This window comes from Castanea sativa, chromosome 3 (genome assembly GCF_040712315.1).
Source record: "Castanea sativa cultivar Marrone di Chiusa Pesio chromosome 3, ASM4071231v1".
In the NCBI taxonomy this organism is placed as follows: Eukaryota; Viridiplantae; Streptophyta; class Magnoliopsida; order Fagales; family Fagaceae; genus Castanea; species Castanea sativa.
This window is the reverse complement of record NC_134015.1, coordinates 5,437,916-5,454,767: the sequence shown is the minus strand read 5'-3', so window position 1 is coordinate 5,454,767 and position 16,852 is coordinate 5,437,916. Positions and strand designations below refer to the sequence as shown.

Here is a 16,852-nt window from a genome sequence, read left to right as displayed (position 1 = left end):
TCACGATGCTGAACACAAAGTATCAAAGTTACAAAATACAAAAAATCCAGAGTCTAGGTATCACAATCCCCCTCACTTAATCCTAGACTTCCTCATCAGGGGCCACGTTGCGCTTAGTGTACCTGAGCCACACGGTTTTACCATGTTAGCTCTATACTCTATTTGTCATGACTCAAGCCACATCTACCTTGTACCTCAAAAAGAAAAGGTCAAATTAGGACTCCTACCACTCAACACACGTTCAACGCAACAAACAGTCATACAATCCAATTCACACAATTTAAGGCATTACGCATAAAAATGCAGAACTGTATAAGGAAATAGTATAAGGTATAATTTACAGAGAATCAAAGCATTACATAGAGGTGAAAAACGGGGGTCAAACTGGTAATCTCATAGCCAGAAATCCAATGTTCTTTTAAGTTCTTGAGGTTTCTATTAACTTAAACAAGGCGTTCATTAAATAGTCAGGAAAAAAAAAGGGACCGGCTTAAAAACCAGGTCAGAGACCCTGGTTACAGAATGCTTCTTACAGAAGTTAGAGGCTTCAACTGCTTGCTTTTCCAAGAATGTCATTTCCAGAACATGCATATTGGCTCTAAACTAAAGCAATCCTTCTCCTGTCGGTAACGGATGGAGACGTTGATTATATATATAAACAGGATGTTATGCCACATGACAACAATAATTGAATAAAAACTAATAAAGTCTTCCGCAGAATTTTTATTTCCCAATATAAATATCATAATTGAGTAAGTTCCACAGAAGAGCATTTCACAAAGTGAACATTAGGTAAAACAAGAAAACTTACGAAGATCGTCCAAGGATATACTGCTGAGACTTTCTCCGGTCTTTATAAGGCGAATCTTCCCTGTAGGGTAAAATAATAAGGACTTCCATTTTACTTTCTAATATCAAAGAGAATAAATGAATGAGTTCCATCTACAACCCAAGGAAGGACACTCTTAAACTTTGTCTTCCTTTTTTTTTCTGTTTTTTCTTTTTTGTGTATGTGTTCATGTGTTTGCCTTTTAAACTTAATTTAACATGGAAACCTAAGGTTGTTTCCACAATTATGTTGTATTAACTATTTTGGTATTGCCACATCAACACTTGACACCCATGTGGGAAACTGAAATTCAATGTTGTGTCCTTCAATATGTATTTGTCAAACATGTTTAGTATCAACACACTTCAAAGATACACAATATTTAAATTAAATTAATAAACTCTTCATCCCCAATTTCATTGGTGTGAATAACAGTTAGATAAATATAAGCATAATGGACGTATATGTGGTTTTTTTTCCCTCCCAATAAGATAACGGACAAATGGGTATATCATATATGAAAGGGACACCAGAGACATCAAATTAGACCATAGAAAACTGAGAACAATTAGAATTTATCTCTTATAAAGGAATAACAGAGAAGCCGATGGGCTTTAGCCTGAATGGCACTTCTGCCCCCATTAGGTATGAGACAGTGGGTTAGAGTTCAAAGGTTTGTATCCAGTGGGGTGTGAGTTAAGTTGCCAATAAATAGAAGAGATAGAAGAAAACAAATGCATACAGGTTTACATACCATCACGACGAATACATATCTCTGGGATGTTTTTAACCTCACCGTTGATGCTATCATTGTAAACTCTAGTCTCAATATCCCCCTCAACATAAACTGAAGAGCTGCATTAAAGATCCAAGCATTAGATAGACACATTAAATGATGAATTCAGTTTTTCTCAAAAGAATGGATGCATACTTTTTAACAAGTTGTTGTACCGCATAAGCCCCAAGTGGTTCATTATGCACAGCAATTCGATGCCACTGTGCTGGTTTAGGCAAGTCTTTTGTTCCTACAATTCTTTGGTCAAACATGCCCCCCGTCCCAACCGTAAAGATAGTTACCATTCGACCATTTCTCAAGATCTTCTGCACAGGGGCTTGCCCAACTTTTCCACATATAATTGCCTGTATACAAACACTACATAGTGGGTCAAATTATTCACTGGATAGAACACATGTGAGCAGAATGTCTAACCCATTGTCAAACATGAGGGAAGAGTAAATATCAACTATCATGTCTTATGTGGTTTTGGTGTCCTAACAACTCAAATGGCCAAAAAAAAAAAAAAAATTCTTAGGCTTGATTTAGTGTAATTCTCTTTGCTAAGGTTCTAACTTCTAAAGCGAAGGAAATTTCACAATATTCAATGCTTATCTTTTCCACAATTTTCTTAGCAACCAGCAAAAGGGATAAGTACATATTCCTATGAGCCATAAAAATGGAATTATTCTTCATGCTTTATGTATCACTTTTGTACGGATGAGATCTAAGAGTGGGCCAATCACAGAAAACAGGTGTCTTTGTCACAAAACATGAACACAATGGCAAATATGTACACACACACACACACAAATGAAATCAGCATTTTGATCACCCCATGGCAACCTAATAATTATCTCCTACCATCCTTTGTGTCCACAAATCATACTTTTCAACAATTGCCAACACAAGGCTTTTGCCTTTTATTTTACACTCTCAAAGGTTAAGTAAATTGCAATAGAGCCATTCAATTTCTAGATAAACCATTTCTATTTCTTAACTGAAAATTAATATCAAATACCTTGTGCACGCCACGGAAGCCCCAACCCCTTCTAGGATCCACACCTTGGGGTTGTAACTCTGTCTTGTCACCAAGCAAGTCATCAAAATCTTCTTCCAGTTCATCCTTCTTTCCACCATCATTATCACCATCAAATGACATAGTCGAATACCAGGACTTTGAGCTTCCTTGCATGCTAACCACTAAAGCCATAAGACAAAAACATCATACAATGTCAACCCAACACACTCATTTCCAACACTTCTCAAATTGCAGTACATTAACAAACTTTAAAAGAAAACCTCAACCCTTTTTTATGCCTATCAAGTACTTGATATAAGTCCTCAAAGTACCAATATTATGATTATGTCCAACACTACAAAAGGCTTAACTTAAAAAAGAAATTTGAGCTAAACCCAAAAAACTCCATGAATAAAAGTACACGAATTTCAATTTTTATCACTTAATTAACAAATAAAGTCATCCACTTCTACATACATGTACAGTGTGTGTTTGAGTTGAAATTTTCACGTAAAATGGTGCTTTCAATGTAAAACAAAAGACACCCATTTGCACAAAAAGTACCATAATCAAGCCTATATCACCTAAATGATCAAAACAAAAGCTACCCATATGTTTTCATATATTTGTAACATACAAACAAACATGTATATACAAATGTATGAGAGAGAGAGAGAGAGAGAGAGAGAGAAAGAACCAAGAGAAGAAGTGGGCATGGTAGAATTAGAGGGTCTGAGAAGCTTTGAGAATCGAACAGCGAGTGAACTCATTTTTTCAGCAAAGAACTCAGCTCAGTGACAGTGCAAAAAGAGCGAAGGGTTGAAGGAGGGTTTTGGGTGGAGAGTTTCGGGTCGTGGATGGCCCGTTTTGTATTGGGTATCGTTTTGTTCTTACTCGGATTTTGAGTTTTTAAATTTAAGGTTTAAGAATCAGCCAGGGCTCTAGTGAAATTTGGACAATTTATAGGCGTCTTAGGTTGCGTTTGGTTGGGTGTAAAATATTTTTCAAGTGTAAAATGATTTCAGCTGAAAATATTTTCGGAAAAAGAAAATATTTTTAGGTGTTTGGTAGCATTTTAAAAAATACTTTGAAAAATATTTTCAAGTGTTTGGTTGTGATCTTGAAAATATTATAGAAAATACATTTTTTACTTGTTGCTCACATTTTCTCAGCTTTCAAACAAATATCATTTCTCAATACAGAACAACAAAACCCAACAAAAAAAAAACTCATCAAATTTTCTCAAGAACAACAAAACCCAAAAAAAAAAAAAACTGCTCAAATCCGGTCAGAGAAGAAGGAAGAGAGAGGCGACTGGGTTCGACGAAGAGAGAGGCGAAGGCGCAATCTCGCCGGCGCCGGTTGGGGCGCGATCTTGCTCTCTCTACTCTCTCTTCGTGCTCTCTCTCTCTCTCTCTCTCTCTCTCTCTCTCTCTCTCTCTCTCTCTCTCTCTTCGTGCTCTGTCTCTCAGGATTTTTTGGAAAATTTCTATTTGAAGGTAAAATAGAGATGGAAAATGTTTTACGGGTGGGGAGGGAGTATTTTACGGTCAATGTTCCAGAAAATCCAGAGATTTCAGTTGACCAAGATTTCAGTTGTTGCCAAACACCTGCAAACGCGTAAAACATTTTCTGAAAGTTATTTTCTGTCGAACCAAACGCAGCCTTATATGGACCTAATTTTCAATTTAAATTGGGCCAAGTACAATACCAATATAGATTGCAGGCATCTCTTGAAATCTTATTTTTAGTTGGTATCTTATAGTTTCCAGTAGTTTATTTATTAAATTTGAGATATAAGATATAATTTTTTATTGTGTTTAATACTAATGTGTGACAAAATACTAAGAACAACTTTGTTTAATAAAAAATAAAAGGCTAAAAGTTAGTTTATTAAACTTATATGCTTATTTGTTAAATATGAGATAAAAAAAAATATAATATTTTACTGTGTTTAATGCTAAATGTGTGATAAAATACTAAGAACAACTTTATTTATATTAAAAAAAAAAAAGGCTAAAAAGTTAGTTTATTGAACTTATATATAACTCTTTATGCTTTACTCTTTTTTATAAGTACAATTATATTTTTGCTGAGCATAATTTTTTAAGCCCAATAAATTAATGAAAATATGCTCTCTCAACTCAAAAGAGTGGGTCGAATAAAATCGAATCTTTTTCATCCAACAAAACTATAATATATCCCTAAAAAAAATACTTTACTGTAACTGGCATTTTCAAGTACTTTGAATTGTTTTTAATTATTCCAATACGTTTGTAGTTATTGACATATTTTCCGTGGACATTGTAGTCAAATAACCCAAAAGAAGTCATATAAGAAAGATATTTTGGTTTTCCACATTTTTGCATCCTTCACATATAAATAACCCAATGTCGATTCACAATAGGTTGAAGAGCACCAGGCAATTGACATATGATGGGTTTACAACTTTACATCATTCAATAATGGAGGCTCTAGGAAAAGGAAAAAAGCTCAGCTCCCATCGTATAGCAGCCTATAGGCGAAATGGACCATCAATAGAAAAAGAACCATCTTCCTTTCTTTCCATTTTTTTATACTAGTTGGAAACAAAATGATAATCAAATGGAAAGAAAAATGTTTTTTTGTGCTTAGAGATAGAAGAATCATTAATTAGAAGTTTATCATCTCCACTCATTGTGACTGAACAATGATCCTCAAGGATCTATGATTTGTGCTATTAACTTGCTTATTGATTTGAATTATGTGATTTAGAGGTTGAATTATATAGCGCAGGGTTCAAAAGCACGTAGCAGATTAATGCTGGAAGTAAAAGGCACTTGATTATCTAGCCTCCTTCCTTTATGAGGAGAACCATGATTCAATAGAATTCCTCAACACCAGGTGAAGCACTGTTACAGGGAAGCAAATGCAGTGGCTGATGCTCTTGACAGATTCGGTGCTACAATGGAGGATGATTTTGTTGTGTTTTAACTCTCCTCCTGCTTATGTTTTAATGCTTTTGTATCAAAATGCTTCTAATTTTGTGTACTTAAGACACTGCCATAGCAGTGCCAATCCTGTGTTGCTGGTTTAGCTCTTAATAGTATATCCCTTTAACCAAAAAAAAAAAATCTCCCTCCCCCATTTGTAATAATTGAATTATCAAAAAAATATATATTCATAAAATTACAAGAAATGGCTGGCAAGAAGTTCACTCTTTTTCCAATGGCACATAAAATGGAATAAATACAGAAATATATGAACCTAATAAGAAAGTGAAGAAAATAAGGATGAAAATAATAATTAAAATAGATAACTCTATCAAGTCTGAAGCTTCAAGATTACAATAAATATTTCATTAGGTTGCCTTGACATGAAAACAGCAAGGGAAAGATAACTGCATTGAAAAAGCAAAGAGATGAAACAACTCAACCAGGTCTGGAGGTGCTCAAAATAAAGCACAGGGATTATTTTCTCAGGCTTGCAATAAACCGACCATGTGTTGACGAATCAAAATTGACCTTTGTTCATGCAAATCGAATAAGATCCTCTATGATCAGCGTGCTGACCCACCACCACGTGGAGGGACTCTAGATGAGGACCAAGTGGACTTCGAGCCACCACCAGCACCAAAAGAGGGCTTTCGGTCATCACTCCGCCACCTATCACTGGGTTGGGACGTGCGATCATCCTGCCGGCTGCTGCCCCATCGATCTGGTTCTGGAGGAGGTGCCTGCGCAGAGACTTCAGGTCTCCGGAACCTAGGCACATATTTTCCAGCAGTTGGTGGAGCACCAGCACCAGTTGCAGCTGCAGCAGCAGCCACAGCAGCGGGAGCTGTAGCTACTGGCTCAGATGGGCGGGAACCAACAGGCTCAGAAGGCCTAGAAGGCCCGTCAGTTGATCTACCCAAGAGAGCTTCTCTCCTCTGCCTTTCTTTTTCCTCTAATTCCCGCTCTCTTTGCCTTTGCTTCTCAGCAATTTCGTCCAATTTTGCCCTGCGTTCCTCTTCTATCTTCCTTTGCATCTCAGCCTCTGCATGTTTGATGATGCCAGTTAAAAATACATTCAAAACACACAGAAAATAATCCTAGGCAGTGTGAGAATCCTACTAACAGTTCAAGTATTAGAGAATCATTCTGCGCCAAATAATCTAACGCACTATTTACTTGGAAAATCTCAGGATTTTTTAAGGGAAAGCATTCCCTGAAAATAATTAGGGAATGCAAGAATTGAATTAATGAAAAGTAACTGCTAAGACTTCTCTAAAGTAAAATCACTCCCATAAGAAGTTTTGAACTCTTCTCAGAAAGTTTTCATCAACATATATATTATTTTGTACAAAATTCTACCTTCCCGCTTGCGAGCTTCCTCCTCTTCCTGCAGCTTTCTCTGTTTTTCCTCCTCAGTCCGCACATAAAATATTTTCTTTCTAATAGCATCCCTCTCCTGCCGACGGGCCTGAAGCATTTGCTGGATTTGCCTGTCTCTCTCCTCCCTAAGTCGGTCAAACTCTGATTGCCGACGTTGCACCACATTTTCCTGGAATATTGTCTGTGCAAGAAAGGATAGATATTGAATTTGACAGAGCGTCAAAGTCATTCATGCTGAAAGCAGAAAGATGGCATGCCAACACAAAGGCCAGATATGAACATGCACGCAAGCAGACTAAAAGCAAATTTCCACTGATATCACGAATAGACAAATCAGTTAAAACTCACCTTATTCTCCAACATCCTTGCCAACCTATTCTTCTCCTTGAGGTCCCCATCATGGTGCTGTCTGCTAAGCTCAACCTCTAGCTGCAAAGCAACACAGAGAATTAAAGTGAGTATATTGGACAACAATCTTTTTTTTTTTTGGATAAGTGACAACAATCTTTTATATTGCAACTTGGAACATAAAATATCACTTCAAATGAAAAGACAGCTTCTTCATATGAAGTACATATCTACAAGCAGCATGGGCAAAAGGACTGGGACGTGAAGGAATGACTAAACTATTGAATTAAAGGCTACACCATTTACAATTGTGTGCAAGCATACATATGTACATACATACATACATATAAAAGTTATATACAATGCACAAGGCTCCCCTTCTGTGGGGTTTGGGAGAGGAAATTTTTTATTCCCATCCTATACATACACACACACACACACACACACACACACACACACACATATATATATATAGAGAGAGAGAGAGAGAGAGAGAGAGAGAGAGAGAGAGAGAGAGAGAATTAAAGTACCTGCTGCTCACGTTCATGAAGCACCTTCTCTTCCACCAAACGCTGCTGAAACGCAGCTTCAATCAAGGGAGCTGCCTCTTCTCTTTTTGCTCTTTCTAAATGATCCATGGTTTTAGCTAGTTTTAGTAATTTCTTCTCTGTTTCCTGTCTCTCCCTCAGCTGTTCACTCAGAGCCATCTCCATTATAGCTTGCTTTGTAACATTTTCCTGTGTACACATACAATCATTAACATATGCTCATACCAGCCACATACAGATAACATGAGACCAAATTTAAACTCACTCCGTCTAAAAACGACTTCTTTATCTTCCTCTTGCGCTGCTTTCCAACATCCTCAAGTAGAGCTTTTGCTTGCTCAAGCTCCTTATCTCTGATTTCCTCAAGGATCATTTGATTCTTCCTCTTTTCAACCTCAGATGCAAGCCTCTTCTTCTCTTCCTCTTCAGCAATCTGCTGTTGCTTTTTCCTTTTCAACTCTGCATTTCGTTCCTGGGAAGCAAACAAATTTTAACAAAAATTTAACTCATTTTCAGATTTGGAAAATGATACAAATTAAATACACCATCTCAGATAGCAGTTTTGAGGTACCATTTCCAAAAGTAGAAGTTCTTGCTCTTCCTTCCTTTTCTCAATGATTGATTTTCGAGCAAGAAGTCTCTTGTGTTCCTTATCCACAAGATCCGCCAAACCAGGCAACATTTCTCCTAGCTTTGATGCCTTCTTTACAGGTGGACAAATCATGGTCCTTGCATTATCTAATGAACCAGCAAAGACTGTCAAGTGATCCTGGAAACCATCAGATTCGAGGCCCTGCAAGATTAAATCCAATGAGATCAATCAAATTCTAACCAGAACTATTACACTACCTTTTTTAGCAAGAATGAAAGAAATATCACCCAAAAAGCAATCAGATGGTGCGTGGTAACACTAAAAGAATTATTTCATGTGCCAATTACCAATATTAGAATTAAAATATGTTTATTAAAACCCAACCAAATGGCAGAAACTTAAGAAACAAACTGATTGGAGAACTGTTTAGCTGAAAGAATTCTATCACCTGTTTTAAACCCCTCAATGAATATCCCAAGTAACAATATTAAAAGATATTTCATCAGAATCAGATTCTAATACTTGGGTCAGTCAAAATCTGAGTTTTCCAAAATATATTTCTAAGTTCTAACGATATATAGTTAATTAGCAAATGTATATTGTTGTCAGGAAAAGAAATAAGCAGAGACAGAGTTTGGTTGTTAAGTGTTAACTTACCAAATTACCAAACAATACAACACCCTTAATATGGTCAACTTTCATAGCTATGAAATTATGTTTAACAGCATCTACAGAGATCTTCTCAACAACGGGAAAATCAAAAAAGGGGATCATCTGAGATAAACTCTCAATTTTCAGTGTTTGATACACCCGAGACACCTGGGGAAAAAACATAGAGAAAAATTAGTAAAAGGAAAACTAAAATTTTGAGCACAAGCTTGGGTATAATGACTATCAACAAAAAGAAGGGTATAATGCGCATAAAAACAACAAGGCACTAAACACAAGAGAGCACCTGCTGAAGCAACCTCAAGGTAGCAAGCTTTTCCAGGGCAGGAGCATATTGCGACAGTTGAACTTCATGAACAGAGGAAGCTGAAGAGAGCTTACCCCCAAGCTTTGAAATTTTAACCAACAAGGGCTGTATCTTTGATGCAAGATCCAGAGGAAGAAACTCATGCTCCAGTAGATGGTAAAGATCTTTTACTTCCTGAGTAGCACAGCTCAATACACCTTTCAACACCTGAAATCATCAGCAAAATCAGATATATTGAAAGCAAACCATCATGTGCAGAATATTCATCCAACATATCTTATAAAATGTACCAACACATGCACAATGGACACATTTCAATAACTCAAACAAGATATTCCAAAATTTCATATGTCAATAGTGACAGATCGTCTAGATACTTATGATTGTAACCATGAAAAATAACTTATCCATACCTATTCTTCAAACATTAATGACAACATATATAGACTTTTTTTTTCTCTAAAAGAAAATTAAAATATCAAGGAATTTATAATGATTAGCTAAGGAGATTATAGCACAAAAAAATAATCAGGATGTAAGTGAGTAGAATATGGAATAAAAAGATAATCTACATGTTCAGCTGGCAATTTAGAAAATAAAAATGTATCACCTAATAAATTACATAACTAAAGAAGCTGATTCCATAACCTAGAGAAATCAAAGGTCTCGGACAATTAAGTATTTTGAACATTTATCATAAGAAGACCATAATCTAGAGAAACAATAAAATAACACCAAGCAAAAATACACCTCAATAAAGCAATCATTTCGAGCTTACCAGTTCTGAGAGAATGTTTGACCGTGATAGCTGCAAAGAGTACATTGTCAGGATGAGAAAATGTTGATAATAGATATCAAATGAAAGCAAATCCAACAGAACAAATCAGATTACCACTTCACCACCATCAACTTTAGGTTCAAGATTGAATCCTATAAGATTAGCCATCCTCAAGTTGCGTTCCTTCTCATTTTGAAGTTCCAAATGGGACGAACCACGTCTGTGAGTATAGGGCGGCACTGAGAGTGCAGCCAATACAACAGATGATGCTATCAATTGCAAATCCTTCTGACTCAAATTCTTATTGAAGCTTTTCTGAAGGGTAAAAAGCTTCAACCACGCATAAGCATGATATAGATGGCTAGATGAGATCCAGAAAATTTCTGTTAGCTTGGCATAATAAACCACCATCAAAGATGACTTGGGGGTTTTCTTAACCATGCACATCAATCCATGAATATCTTCCACAGAACGAAAAGCTTCCTGCAGCAAACAAAATGACAATATTGTGAGAGAGATAAGATGTGCCCATCACAAAATACAAATTGACAATTTTGTGCATGAATTATTGTCTCCCCTCTAAAAATACAGAAATAAAAACAGAAAAATAACAGATACCTGCCACAGTTCAAGTTCAGTAGCAATCTTTAGCTGTTCAAATCTTGTATCAAGATACAGCTGCAAGCTCTCAGGTGCAGACAAGTCAGGTCGGTCCCTTTGGTCTCTGTATTTGTTAAGATTAGATAGATGATTCCTGATAATTTCACACAACCTACGAAACTCCGTTGTCCGTTTGTATTGCTTGCAAAACTGGAAAGCCCGGTGTGCTGTCATCTACACACCACATTTGAAAACTCTAAGATAACATCTCTTTTTCCATCAATAAGATGCGTATTTTTTTTACATCAATATGGCATGTAATAGTCATGACACAAACCATAAAATCACACACTCAGAAATGAATGTATTTAATGCTCATTCATAGTAATAAATATGGCAGTAGTTTAGTGATGATGGACAACCCACCGTCCAATGAGAATATGAGAGAAGACCTGGTATAAGAATAAAATATATTGAGAGGAATAGGAAGTCAACATCACTTTTTTTTTCACCCAATACTTTTCATCTGCCAACAAATTACAAACAAAAATATCATGCCTGAGAAATCTAGTAGAGTGGCAAAATAAAGACCTAAAAGCTTATAGGTGCACTTTGGGGCAGAGGCGTCATGGAACCTAGGTAAAAAGCCCAGGCATGCAAGATCAAGTTAAAGCAAGCGTTTTTGAAAAGCAACGTATAAATTGTTTCCAAGAGAAAGATGCAACAAGAAGAAATTTTTTTTAAAAAAAAAATATTGATTTATCGTGCAATAGCACAAATGTAAGTCCATAACATATCTGAATACATTTATCAATGGGAAGCAAAGAAACCCTCAAATTATTTAATATTTAAGCATAACATAATATATTATTGTCTGGCAGCGTTCAAGAATGAAAATAGAGAAATAAGGGGGAAAAATTCTAAAATAATATACTACCGTCTGCAGTGTTAATTTTGGCAAATTCCCACAAGAACAGGCTTTCAAATACATCTAGACTACTCCCTCCTGATCAGTCATTCAGACAAAGTTACCCATGGATAAACTACAAGAAACAAAAATCTTCTAAACCATATATAAATGCTAAAGAATCCCCCCCCCCAAAAAAAATTATCACAAATCTAAATAAAATCTATCATACTATTGAATTTCTTAAATTCGTTGACAATACCATGCCAAAAGAAATTCTGTTTGAGGCAGGACCTACTAGAGTCTAGACTACTCCCTCTTGCTCAGTCATTAAGACAAGGTACCCGTGGATAAACTACAAGAAACTCAAATCTTCTAAGCCATAAGTAAAATGCTATAGAATCCCAAAAATTAACATAATTATAAAGGACATCTATCATATTATTGAATTATTAAATTCAATGATAATACCACGCCAAAATTCACACATGAATATTTAAATGAGTGAAATAAAGATTTAAGAGAAATTCTGTCCAAGGCAGGAACTACCGCATAAAGTGCTTCCAACTTTGAGTTGTTACGTAAGATTTCAAGCACTGTTCTATAGGTCTCCCACAAAAACTTGAACCAAGGGGTAACAAGTTCACGATCAGACCTATCCTTTCCCTTCTCTCCACTGACATAACTTAGCATCAAATCTTCTGGCCTTTTATCTGCTTCTAGGTCATCTACATCTAGAGCTTCTTCTAGGGCTTGTGCCTGACTACGAGCCTGCTCAGCTTTCTCAGTGGACAGATGCATGAAGTGTTTTATCACCTCCTCCAAAGAATTAACATTCACTTGCTGACACACAATGCGGTATTGAATCAGACCATCCTTGGCAAACCTACCCCTCCGCATGTCAACACAGAGCTCTACATATTTAAACATAATCCTTTCAAGTGTCTTTTGCCATGCTCGATACCTCCTTGATGTTATAAGGTCATGAAGGGCTTGCAAGGCATTTTGTTTCTGCCCAACATTTATCAGCTCTGCATCCATGAATAACAAAAGTCAGTCCAAATATCTCACACAGGATCAAGACAGAAGCAACATAAGTATGAAAGTATTTTTTTAAAGTATTGACAACAATACATGTGATAAAAAATTAAAAATGCTGAAAGCATAAAGCCAATATGCATTCTCCTACTTTACATGATATCCTACCCATTTGTATAACATTCATCAGCAATATAGCATTTGAAATTGATCAACCCACAGTGTTTAACAACAAAAAATTTCACACCCTCCTCCCACCCACCACCAAAAAATACATATAACTGACACATGGTCAGCATTCAACGTTATTTTTCAGACAACTTAAGCTGAAACCAGCTAAGGGGATTTATTTTTGGTTGAATGTTAAACTCAACTTGTTAAATAGAGTAATGCAAAGAATGATGAAGAGAAATATTTTACTCAATCCAAGTTCCAGGCAGATACATGCAACGCTTGCACATCATGATAGCATCCATTTTTGAAAGAAAAAAATAATATCAACACTTAAAAAAAGAGGTAATAGATTTCAAGTCACCTTCAGCTCGCTTTAAAGCATTCTCTGGTTTGGCAAAAGTCGTCATATCATCACAATATCAAATCAGCAATCACCTGAAAGAAGGATGAATATAAATCAAGTTTTCCCAGGGAGCTAAAAAAAAGGATAAAAAGGAAAGTAAAATCTAGATTTATTTATCTACCAGCAGACCCAAACTCAGAAGCAAATGCATAGAAGCACAGTATCACAACATAAAATAAATATCAAAGCTCCAAAAAATGGAGTGAAGATTTTCATCATTTCTACAATTGTAATAAGAAATCGCCAAAAGCTAAAAGCCTGCACTTAATCTAAATGTCCTTCCGTACCAACCAAAGAGTCATGACTCACGATGACATAAGTATATTTCTCTTATTTCTAACCTATATGTTTGTGTATGCGTGTAGGTATGAGTTATTTCTAACCTATAGCAAAAGGGATGGGTGAATGGCCCTTTCTTTTCAAATAAATAACATAGACCTAAAGCATGCATACGCTTTTTTTTTTTTTTTAAATAATAACTTAAGCATCAGAATTTTTCAAATATCCTCACAGCACACACACCACATTACATACCTAAATCCAATTCCTTTTTCTTCTTCAAAAATTACAAATTTCAACCTGAAGCATCAGAATTTTTCATACATCATTGTCCTTTTTCTTGTTCAAAGTTTACAAACTACACACATGCACGCACACACCAAATTTTTCGGCCAAATGGGTGTCTTTTCCACTTTCAAAAATCACAACTTTCATCCAAAACCATCAACATATTTCCTACACTCTCTCATACAATTCACATCCAACACAACAATACCATCCAAATTACCAATTAACCCAACTCCGGGTCAGCCCCGATCTTTCACCAGAAAAAAACCAAATTCCCTTAACTTGCCAAATCAAAACAGTTCCTCACTCGCCACCACACAAATCTATCCCCACTCTCCAACCCCAAAAAAAAAAAATCACAAATTTTTAATTTTTACATCGAATCCACACTAAACAAGCCAAACCCAGATCCAAATTTAACCCAAAACACTAAAATATTCAATCCAATTTTGCAACCAACACGTATATCAACAATCCATAAATTGTTTCATACCAACGGTTCTATAAACATACTCAACAAAACAAAAAACAATCACTTTACAAATACATATATATATATGATCCAAATTCTCTGAATACTATTAGATAGATAGCGAGAGAGGGAGAGAGAGCGAGAGTACCTGGAAGCTAGAGATTTCAGTGGCCGCAGTCTTTCTCAATGGGAGAGCAGAGAACGGTTTTTTAGGGTTTTAGCTTTGTTGGGTTTTGTTTTGATGGATAACTCAAAAAGACGGAGGTGAGCTTCATTGGGCCCTTGGCGCAGTGATGAATTGGGCTTCTAGACCGACTTGTTATCTTTTCTACTATTTAGATAATATATGTTTTTGTTCCTTAAAAAAGAAAAAAAAATTGCTGTTAATAAAAAATAAATTAAATAAATAAAAGAAAATGACATAAAACTAGTCCTTTGGGTTATTTTAATATTTTTTCTCTCTGCGAAGTTAAACTCACACTGAAAAAATATGACATAAAACTGTAAAAAAAAGATAAAAAACTGTACCAAAAAAAGTCAAAAGTTGTTGTTAATAGACATTTTACGGTGTTCATTAATACAACCCAAAAGATAATGTATATTTTTTTTTTCCACTTGGGTTACCCCGTCAAATTCAACTCTATTTGGCATCGGTTTTTAGCATTAAGTTTTAACTTTTAATTTTTATGTCTAGTTTTTAAAATTTTCACTTTCTATTTTCTTCTTTTTTCTCACTTTTTTCATAATATAACCGTACACTAAATTGACTAGTAAACACTTTTTTTTTAATAGAGAGAACTAGTAAACACATGTTAAACTAAACTATTTACCCATAACTCAGCTCGAGCTTGATTGCCAATTGTCATGCCTAAGCATAGTTTCTCGCTTCCAAGTACCAACTCTCAACTCCCAAGGGCCAAGGCCAAATTCAAAAATTTAACAACAATCCCCCCCACCCGAAAACACTCTAAAATCATATTCTATAGTATTAAGGTGGACATTCTAGTATTTTGTAAAACCCTCAAATATTGTGGTCATTGTGAATATTATAATCCGTAGTCATTTGTAGCTGTAGGGGGTGGTCTTCTAGTTGGACTCCACGGGCAATGGACTAGGAGCCCATTGAGAGATAAGGTGATTCGAGAGAACAGGTCAAATCCATATTCACTAGGAGAAAGGTCCTAGACCTGGAAAATGGACCAAGGGCCCAGCCAAGGAAGAAACCCCACGTCCTCTGATTGACACCGATAAGATATAACCCCTCGAGCCCAAACTCATGAAAGATGTCCAAAGAACTTGGGAAGGTAACTCCTAAACCAAACAACAATCATCTCCACATTAATTAGGTGTTTTCACCTTACACAAACTGCATTTATTAATTAATGACTGACCTAAATAGTACTTCACATCTCGAAAGTCCATTTTCATCATCAAAATGGGAGAAGAGACATTTGATAGGACAAGTATCTTCTGACCCTTATCGTAACCACCTTTTACTAAGAAGAAGACCCTTGGGTATAAATAGAGCCTTCACGCACGCTTAAAAGGGGCATATGAAAATATTAGAGTTAAGGAGTTTAGAGAATTTGTGTTTGCCTTTGGATGCATGTATCCTCGACAAGAATAGAGCTACACATTTTATCAATAACAAACCCATATTATTCAGTTTATTCTCTATTCATATCTCCTAGTGAATTATTTACTTTCCATTCATTACATATTAGTTGTGACAATCAAATTAAACTAAGAGCTCGGGCTCCACATCATTGATTCATAAACAAGGAAGAAATTCATAGTAATTGATTCATTAAAAATTAAAATTGTACTTATCATATTTATTACCATCAAGGATTAAGGTTTTAAAATCTTGACACGTCACAGAAATTGGGTAAAAGTATTTACATATTGTGAGTAACTGCAACCCAACCTGCCAATTTTTCTCAAATTGCGCCTAACCTGTACAAACGGGTGGGATCGTGATGCTCAAAATATCAAATTCACTGTAAAAATGTATTTGCCCCTAAATTGAGAGTTTCATGTGGAGTCGTCACTTATTTAAGTTCAAGGAAAAATGAGAAAACCTATTTTTTTGTAAAAAAAATACTTTTGTTGTATTGATATTTGATATGTGCGTCAATTTACTACAATTTTATGTAACAATAATTTACAATTCTTTGGTCCTAGATACAATATAAGAAATAAATTATATTGTTTTGTTTCCTAACTAGGGGCATTGTAGCCAACCCCACACTCTGCTATGGCATGTACCATATCCTGATAATACATGGATTTAGCAGCACTGAAAGGAATAGTGTAGTGGAAGTAAAAACCAGCAATAACAAAGATGGACAGGTGCTTCCATTCTGTCCACTATATCCATGGAAGAGCTATTTTCTTGCCCTTATGTTTCAGTACAGGGGACTATATCTCTGTTCTTTAATTGAGCCAAGTGAAACTTCATCCTGTATA

At 35.7% G+C, this 16,852-nt stretch overlaps 2 protein-coding genes across 2 annotated transcripts; both read right to left on the bottom strand.

The window, feature by feature from the left end:
• Positions 1 to 255: 255 nt before the first annotated feature.
• On the bottom strand, positions 256 to 3,539 carry LOC142627384 (single-stranded DNA-binding protein, mitochondrial). The gene is made up of 6 exons (XM_075801229.1): positions 3,323 to 3,539; positions 2,626 to 2,807; positions 1,761 to 1,969; positions 1,584 to 1,684; positions 812 to 871; positions 256 to 620 (listed from the first exon to the last, which is right to left on the bottom strand). The coding sequence occupies exons 1-6, from the start codon at positions 3,393 to 3,395 to the stop codon at positions 604 to 606; spliced, it is 642 nt and encodes a 213-aa protein (XP_075657344.1). The 5' UTR covers positions 3,396 to 3,539; the 3' UTR covers positions 256 to 603.
• Positions 3,540 to 5,892: 2,353 nt separating this feature from the next.
• On the bottom strand, positions 5,893 to 14,687 carry LOC142630005 (eukaryotic translation initiation factor 3 subunit A-like). Its single transcript, XM_075804062.1, has 14 exons — positions 14,532 to 14,687; positions 13,303 to 13,376; positions 12,279 to 12,760; positions 10,841 to 11,056; positions 10,337 to 10,705; positions 10,223 to 10,252; positions 9,424 to 9,651; positions 9,126 to 9,287; positions 8,448 to 8,669; positions 8,142 to 8,348; positions 7,859 to 8,065; positions 7,329 to 7,409; positions 6,960 to 7,161; positions 5,893 to 6,642 (listed from the first exon to the last, which is right to left on the bottom strand). Exons 2-14 carry the CDS (start codon positions 13,346 to 13,348, stop codon positions 6,164 to 6,166), a joined length of 2,931 nt encoding a protein of 976 aa, XP_075660177.1. The 5' UTR covers positions 13,349 to 13,376; positions 14,532 to 14,687; the 3' UTR covers positions 5,893 to 6,163.
• Between the last annotated feature and the right edge of the window lie 2,165 nt (positions 14,688 to 16,852).